This window comes from Akebia trifoliata, chromosome 1 (assembly GCF_017979445.1).
Source record: "Akebia trifoliata isolate Shusen 1 chromosome 1, ASM1797944v1, whole genome shotgun sequence".
Classification (NCBI taxonomy): Eukaryota; Viridiplantae; Streptophyta; class Magnoliopsida; order Ranunculales; family Lardizabalaceae; genus Akebia; species Akebia trifoliata.
The window spans coordinates 36675792-36684875 of record NC_141375.1 but is presented as its reverse complement, the minus strand read 5'-3'; the positions used below and the strand labels follow the sequence as shown (position 1 = coordinate 36684875).

The following is a 9084-nucleotide window of genomic DNA, read 5'->3' as shown; positions in this document are numbered from 1 at the left end:
CTTTATTCGGTTTGGTTCGGTTCGATTCCATGGGTTGCTAAGACATTTACGGTTTGATCGTAAATCGCAATCGCAATCGTAGAGAGAGAGAGAGAGAGAGAAGGATCCATCAATCGATGGTAGGTTGGCAGCAGGTCGGAGAGAGAGAGAGATTATTGATTGATTGATCGGTGGCAAGCTTGCAGCCCCTGGCAACCGCTGGCGATAGATTGCAGAGATGAGCGAGAGAGATGACAAGAGAGAGAGAGAGAGAGAGAGAGAGAGATTGATCGATCGTAGAGACGAGCGAGAGAGAGAGAGAGAGAAAGAAAGAGATTGATCGACCGGTGGTAGGCTAGCAACAGGTCGCAGAGAGAGAGAGAAAGACTGATCGATCGGTGGCAGGCTTGTAGCCTCTGGCAACCGCTGGCAGCAGGTCACAGAGACGAGCGAGAGAGAGAGAGAGATCGGCCGCAAAGACGAGAGAGAGAGAGATTGATCGGTCGATGGTAGGTTGACAACCGTTGGCAGCAAGTCGCACTTCGCAGAGACGAGCAAGAGAGACGAGAGAGAGAGAGAGAGAAACGAGAGAGATGAAGGTTAAGTTGATTTTTGTAAAAATTAAATATTAAATATTAAATATAAATTAAATATTTTATTTTAAATTACTAATAATTCGATTTTTTATTTGGTTCGATTTTTTATATTACCTGAACTGAGAATCGAATCGAATTCATCGGTTTTTTTTTTTTTTCTAAACCCGAAACTGAATCGATATTAATCTAAATCGAACCAAACCAATCCAAATTTTACGATTTGATTCGATTATCGATTTGAACCAAATTAAGTTGCACCCCTATTATACGATGAATAACCATATGTGCCGAGTGATTTTGAGACGAAAATTCTTGGGTAATGAGAAAAGACTTGAGTCAAAAGAGCAATGTCCTCAGTGCCAAATATTAATCAACTACCAAAACCTTCTGCGGGTTATTTGAGCAAAATTCCTCCTTAAATATAGTGATTTCAGATTGAAAAGACGCATTTTATTTAGCTTTGGCGGACCGTACACACCAAATAAGAATTTACAACTCCATTTTTATAGGAAAAAAACAACAATTTCACAGTATTACGCATTGTCTGAGTGGTGATCAACATTTAGATAGAAAACTTTGAATGTAGGAAATTCTGGATACCATAACTACGATCCAAGCCCAAGATAATTATGGAAGATTTTTTCGTTCTTCCCCCTATAGCTGCTTGTACTTATAGGTCAAGACAATGGCCGTCTTCACATTAGGGCCTCTTTATCGTGCACGCTACTCTTTCTACCAATGGCAATCAACAATAGAAAATTATTATTGGCCGCTGATTACCATTAGAAGATCAAGGCTGCATTGAATTCAAGTAGCCAATGTGAAGAAATACATCTAGAATACTTGTCAAAACTAATGCACACGGTCGATATATGACATGACCACATCACTTCACATCCTACGGTGCAAGTCATGATGTATACAACAATATGCTTTTCCACTGCAAGAAAAATATGAAGGGTACCCCCCAACCCCAGGCCGGGGAAGGAGCCAGATTGCCAAGTTGGATGAAATCTATGTGTTGAAACCAAGACCTGGGTTCAAAACCTGCCTGCACCTACTAATTACTAATTACTAATCACTAAGTCTTGCCATAGAATTTCAATTATGGATTGGCTCCTTCAAAATTTGAAAACATTAGGAAATGTTAATACACCAATCCATCTCAAGAACAAAGAAAACATTAGGAAATGCCAGAAATTTGCAATCACAACATGGAGATGGACCAATATATCAACTTCGGGCACAAAACAATCAAGATGGGGAAAAGAGAGAAACAAATCGACATAAATAGAGTATTAACAGCGTTTGATCATTCTGGTGGTACTTATAGTAATTCCAAGTCCAACAACAGAGAACAAGCACCATGATGGTGATATTTTACGACCACCAGAGTTCCTTCTTTCAAAGAAGCGATCAACACGAGCTTAGATTAGTTGTAGACCATGTACTTGGGAGTTGCACTGAATTTCTGATATCCCTTGATGACCTTGTTCACTGCATCAAGGAAATCTTTCTCGGTCACAGTCTTCCTTCGTGCCCGTATAGCGTACATCCCAGCCTCTGTACACACGCTCCGTATGTCCGCTCCTGGGGCAAACATCCAAAGTTATAAAACCAGACTACTTAGCCATATGAGACAATAAACAATAAATGACCTCACAAACGGCACGGGTAGGGTGGCCGCAGGCGTTAGTCTGAGTCAATCCAAGTTCATGAAATATACGAAAATCACCAGGAGAGATCTCTTAGACAGGAGAAATATCTCTAACCATGCACATAATTGGAAAGTGACAGGGAAGCAATACTTTTGTGTCAAATCAAACTTCGTCTCAAACTGTTCATTTGACAAAAACTGTTGATCATACATTTTAAAGTCCCCAAAACAATTCATGGTCTTTTAGATCAAACCGAACAATATCACAGGGTTCCTCAAGAAACCAATTTCTAGTCTGCATACTTCCTATTTAGTTTAAGTAAATCATGAAAATGAGATGACACAGTTTGTTACAAGCCATTTGTTAGAAGGCAGCATTGCAAAAAAATAAAAAAGTCTTAAGAACTTACCAGTGGAGTTCGGGCAAAGGCGAGCTAGAAGCTCAAACCGAATATCTCTTTCACAGTTCATAGTTCTTGTGTGGATCTTGAAAATCTGTGTCCTGCCCTCCATATCAGGTAACCCAAACTCAACCTTACGATCTAGCCGTCCAGGACGTAACAGAGCTGGGTCTAGTGTGTCTGGTCTACAAAAGACCGTAAAATGAGGTAAGACCAAATTAGTGAGGTGCAGGGTTGCACCTAATCATAGGAAGAAAAATTTATACATGAAAAAGAATAAACAGATTACTAAAACTGGTGGAGCTAGAATGCAGCTGAGGCCATATTTATGATTCTCCACAAAACCACTGATTCTAGGCAATTCAAGAGAATCCATCAAGGATCATGAATATATGGCATTAGATAGCTATTCCTCCAACAAAATTGGATGTTGAAATTGCATTTCAAGGTGGTGCTGCTCATAGCCTATTAAAATTGCATAACTAAGATGACTTCTAGAAACTTGATAAAACAAGGAATAAACCTCATCAATAATTTATCAAATTTGGCACCAGACTAGCAGTTATTTTACAGCCAATTTGGCTTTCAAGTTTTCAATTTGATTGAAAGCTTTTAACCAATTATAGAGGCACATGGCCCTTAACCTGAACTTAAAAGAGGAAGACGAAAGTTAGCAGAGATGTTTCAAGCTGTTAAGCACGTACTACCTTGAATATCAGATCAGCCCAACTTCAGTTGAAAGATACATTGCAAACTAACCTGTTTGTCGCCATTAGAACTTTAATATTTCCTCGTGCATCAAACCCATCAAGCTGATTCACAATTTCAAGCATTGTACGTTGAACCTCGTTATCTCCACCCACGCCATCATCAAAGCGTGCACCCCCTATGGCATCCACTTCATCAAAAAAGACAATGCAAGCCTTTTTTGATCGGGCCATCTTCAGCAAATTAAATTGTTCAATTAGATATGAAGTGTTCTAGGGCCATAAGGTTGGGAATTCAACAAGCAAGTGTATTAGTTGAGCAAAAAGCCCATAAGGTTGGGAATTCGACAAGCAAATGTGTTAGTGGAGTAAAAACATTTAATTCATATATATATGTTGAAAAAATCCTGCAGTATAAATGGTGAAACAAGTAGTCAGTTTATAACCTGAAAAAGCTCTCGAACCATCCTAGCCCCCTCACCAACGTATTTCTGAACAAGCTCACTTCCAATAACACGAATGAAACACGCATCGGTTCTGTTTGCTACAGCTCTAGCTAGGAGTGTTTTACCAGTTCCAGGAGGACCATAGCAGAGAACACCCTTGGGAGGATCAATTCCAAGCTTCACAAATTTCTCCGGATGAAGCATAGGCAGCTCAACAACCTGAATACAGATTTGATTTTACAAAGTTGAATGGAAGTAAGAAGGGAAAACACCTTATTTACAATTTGATGAGCTTAGCATATTTTTATTCCTAAACCCCATAAAAATTCACTAATATTAAAAATATGGATCGTGTATGCTTTTATATATAACATATCATTTATTGGATCAGGAGCTCTAAGATTTTAATCTAGAAAGTAGCGAAATGTAAAAGTAACACAGAAATGAAAAAGTTACACCTCTCACATCTCCTCAGTCTGCTCATGTGTTTGCTCGAGAATCAAGAAAGTAAAGAAATGTAAAAGCAACAGAAATGAAAGAAGTTAAACACACCTCTCGCATTTTTTCAATCTGCTCCTTACATCCACCAACATCATTGTATGTGACATCTGGCTTTTCTTCTACTGTCATCATGGTTACACTCGGATCAATTTTGGGGGGTAAGGGAATCTGAATCTGATATTTATTTCGATCAACCCTAAAACAGCAGAAAATGGCCAAACAACAAAGTACTCAGAAAAAAATAAGTAATGTTGAAGTTCAAAACAAACTACAGATCTCACAAGCTTCCTCAAATTACTTGTATCAACTTCAACTTTTCAAAGGAAGTATCAGGATATACATAATACTGAATAGAAATCAGGGATTAATATCTTAACACTGCTTTGGCTTCAGAAAGAAAAAGATCATCCAGCATTTAGTTTTATAAAAAATTGATTTCCATATGCATTTGATCAACCCTTACAATGTAAGAAATATGGCAATGTAATAAAATAAAAAATTTATTCTGGATCCAGATAGACAAAGTGAGGTGGATTGTTACAAAAGGTAGTCCAGCTACTACCTAAACCACATAAACAGCTGCTCTGTTACCATTGCAAAAAAGGGTACGGAACCACCCCAGCACAAGCACCTCATATCCGTCAAATTGTTTTTGATAAAATCCTCTTCATCAAAGCCTTGTCCACAAAATTTTGGGTTGGTTGAATGGATCTTGTTTTATAATTCATTCTTTTTTCTAAAGCCATGTATTTTGTTCATTCTGATGTGTATCCACTCTCACCACCTCAGACCACATTTTTTTCTTGCCTTTCTCTAACTCTATTAGAACATTCAACCTATGTTGCTCATGACCATATCATGTCAAAGACTTCCCCTTAGTTTATCACTTATTGAGGCTACCCCTATATATTTCCAAATTCATTTTTCATACGAGTGGCATATATTTTTTATATATAAAATAGCTATAAACTTTATTACGAAAACGTAAAAGGAGGTCGAGGAAACCTGCCAAGAAACAAGCAAGAAAAATGAGAAGGGAAACTTACCCTACACGCATGCCTTCTTCAATATCAGTTGGGGACACTTTGTCACCCAATCCAACAACAAACTGCAATTATCAAACAACTCATAAAGATGGTTCCTTATATTTATTGTAAATTTCCAAAGAGTTCAGCACTACATGGAAGCATACCTTCGCAATTTGTTTAACGTTTATGACATATTTAGCATCTTCAGAGTTCTGGTTAATTATCTTTGTGCATCTTGCAACCTATTTCCCAGGAAAAAGTTTCTGATTCAGAACCAGATTACTCAAAGATAGAAGATTTAGTAATAATTTCCAAGTTGTAATAAGAAAGATCAGTCAAGACAAACCTGAAGAGGTTGCTCCTCTTGCATCATTTGCTTATCAGAAACAAGATCCCACTGGCTAGGTGCAGCCAAACCAGTGTCTGACTCCTTAATTCCTGTTGTCAAGTGAAACGTTTGATTCTTCAAGAAATGTCTAAGTCCAAAAACAAAACAAGCCTATACGCTTCAGATGGATAAGGAAATAAGCTAGTGGAGATTGCAACACAAACATTTAATCATATCAAGAAATCAATACCAGCCCGTTTGTTTAACAAAAAGTTTAACTCCAAAGCAATTCATTGTGATGGAATGATGTTTCATTAGTAAATGGTGCAGTGGAGTCAAGTTTGCCTCCCCAAGAAGAAGGGGGGTTTAGGCATTAGGAGAATTGGAGATATGAACAAAGAACTTCTTGGAAAATGGACGTGGAGATTTGGAGAAGAGAATAGATTGTGAAAGGAGGGCATTAAGAAAATGTATGGGTGATAAGGACATCATTAGAGTCATTTGGGCCATTTTTATTACATATATTTAGCCCATTTTTGTTCAAGTGGAATGCGTTATGTTCCCATTGAGTAGTAGTTCTTGTGATTATTTTTGTATCGCCTTTGTTATTTCCTTCTTTTTTCTCCTTGTATTCTAGGTCTTGGCCACCGTCTTTCTTTCTTTAAAAAAATGGCCTATCAAAGCAAAATTCCTACCTCTTGCATACAAAACAAAGCATCTTAAAAGAAAGGTCAAAGATGCTATTAGTTCTATTATTTTCATTCTTTTTTCCCATGTGAGTAACTAGCATACTAAAAAAACACATGCACACCCCCCCCCCCCCCAAATACCTACACGCACACACACACAAAGAAGATTTTCATCATAAAAAAAAGTCTTATCCCAAAGAATTGGAGTCAGCCAAACAAATAATATCCCAAAAGAGATGACTAGGATCAAGATAATAAGCAAGTTAATGAACACTAATAATAACTATGAGTGTCCCACTCTCTCTAGTTCTGAGTCTACACAGAACTTATAATCGTGCTTGAACTATGTATCACACAAATCTTCATTTTGCATTAGTCTTGTAAACAGATTAGAAATCAATAATGGCCAAAAAAAAATTTAAAATTTAAAATTTAATGCTATACAATAAGCAGATCATGATATTGCTTCATACCCTTTGACGAAATTTACGCTAATTCCATTTCTAACAATAAAGTTCAGGTTGAATTTGACAAACTATTCAAACATAGATCATGAGAATAGGCTTAGTTTATTAGATACATTTTAGGAAAATGTATTAAGCTCGACAAGGATTGTGTTTGACCCTCCACATACTCGATGAATAATTTGTTAACCAAGATGCAATAGGCACAAGAAATATACCACATAGATCATTGACCTTCTTGGCCATTTCCTTGATTTCCTTCTCTGCTTTCTTTATGCTGGTAGAGTAAGGTCCAAGACCCTGTCATAAAACAATTCCAGGAGATTAGAAAGGTCATGAAAGTTCCAATATATTCAAACTGCTAAAAGATGAAGGGCATATATAAGGAGATTGAAAGAAGAAAGACACCCACAAAGAAAAAGGGGAGAACTTGTAACAGAAGTGTCAGATGTACGAAGGACACATGCACGTAAGAAAGAGGAAGAGAAAATAGCTCCAAGAATAGGCTTTTTCAAGTGTAGGCATGCCTAGACTAGGAGGAATCCAAATGCATACCAAAGCAAAGGGTTTACATTTGGGTCACCTACCTAAGACATAAGGACTGAAACTATACGCATCAATGTTCTTAAATGTTAAAAGTGTGGAACAAGGTACTTAGGTGTAAGCCTCATGAGCATGCCAATTCAACGAATATTAAAGATAAAATAGAATAGAATAGATTTAGTTGATGACAGATGTTTTTATTGATGTTATTAAATTATATTATTTTTATGAAGGCTTGGAGAGGAAGAAAATAAAAGATTCGAATGTTCGATGTTTATACAAATTATGCCCCAACCAGCATATGCACGTAAGGTGCAAACCTTTTGAGAGTCTTGAAAGAAGCCACAAAGGGACAACCATATTTTAGAAAATCTTTGTCGATAACTCTCGCATGCATGCCTCATGAGCATCTATGTTTCCTAAATCACGCATAGCTAGTTTTAAGGAAACCCCATCTTAAGATGAGCCTCAAATGCCTTTAAAATAACAATGGATTCACTTATGTTCAATTAAGCCAAAGCCAGGGAAGTTGGCAACTTGGAACACACAGACCAGAACATGTGATTAATTGAAGGAAGAAGCAATGGGCTTTGGTAGTCCCTTTCAACCGGACACCACCTGCTATGGATTGAGCCATCCACACCCCCAACTCGGAAAACCACATTCAAAATTACTAAAATCAACATCAACCAATATCTACACTGGAAATTAGACAAGTACAAAATTAATAAGTCATCTGACCAAGGAATGGAAATTTTCAGTCTAGAATCGTTAACTCGACAATAGAATAATAATTCGAACCAATGGAGTAATACAAATTTTCTTCAACTGAAATATCTATCTATTAGAGAAAAATTATTAGGGTTTTAAAAAGAGAGAAAACAAAATTACGTACGTAAGTCTTGAGGAGGGCGATATCGTCTTCGTCAAGAGGACGAGGGTTCTTTTCGTTGAGCTCATCTTCAGCCATGATAATTTCCTCTACTGCAAATCTGCAATCGCAATTCGCAAGTTAGGATTTCGTTCGACTACTTTCTCTTTCCCTTTCTCTTTCTCAAGCTTTCTTACGACCTACCTAGGCTAGGACAAGAAATAGAGTAACTAAAATCAACTCGTCTCTTAACCTATTCGACTCGAACGTGTCAACTAGCCTAAGATTTGTTAACCTCGTTTTGTACCTAAAAACACAATTGATATGAAATCTAGGCCGTGAGTTTGAAATCGAGTGCAGTCTCTAATGACTGGCTTCTCCTATGGCCCAAAGGAAAATTAATTTCACCACTCTTTAGGACATAGAAAAGAGTGGTACTAAGTAACATTGGGGGAAGTCATACCTCGATGAAAAGCATCCGTGATTCTTACAAATTTCCATATTAAAAATGTCCCTCACAATGTTACTTACTTCAGCATTATCCTATATAAAAAAACAAGAGTCATGGTGGAGCAACATTGAAATGAAAATCATTTTAAACATATATATTTATATATATATATATATATATATATATATATATATATATATATATATATATATATATATGTTTTATAATTCACAAATGTTATTGAGAGAGACAGAGATAGGGAGTGGATTCTTTACAACACATTTTTCCTGTAGTGATTTTTAAATAGTAGAGATTACTACATTAAAAATAAAATCTAACACCATAATCTTGTAAGGAACATGATGTAGATGAGATTTTTTTATTAAAAAATGGAAAATTACTTAATAGTCTCAAGAGCTAATT

At 36.7% G+C, this 9084-nt stretch overlaps 1 protein-coding gene across 1 annotated transcript; it reads right to left on the bottom strand.

The window, feature by feature from the left end:
- Positions 1 to 1835: 1835 nt before the first annotated feature.
- On the bottom strand, positions 1836 to 8424 carry LOC147412262 (26S proteasome regulatory subunit 7A-like). Its single transcript, XM_086458348.1, has 10 exons — positions 8235 to 8424; positions 7015 to 7096; positions 5662 to 5753; positions 5480 to 5557; positions 5334 to 5395; positions 4339 to 4483; positions 3787 to 4005; positions 3393 to 3574; positions 2643 to 2818; positions 1836 to 2165 (listed from the first exon to the last, which is right to left on the bottom strand). Exons 1-10 carry the CDS (start codon positions 8307 to 8309, stop codon positions 2008 to 2010), a joined length of 1269 nt encoding a protein of 422 aa, XP_086314474.1. The 5' UTR covers positions 8310 to 8424; the 3' UTR covers positions 1836 to 2007.
- Between the last annotated feature and the right edge of the window lie 660 nt (positions 8425 to 9084).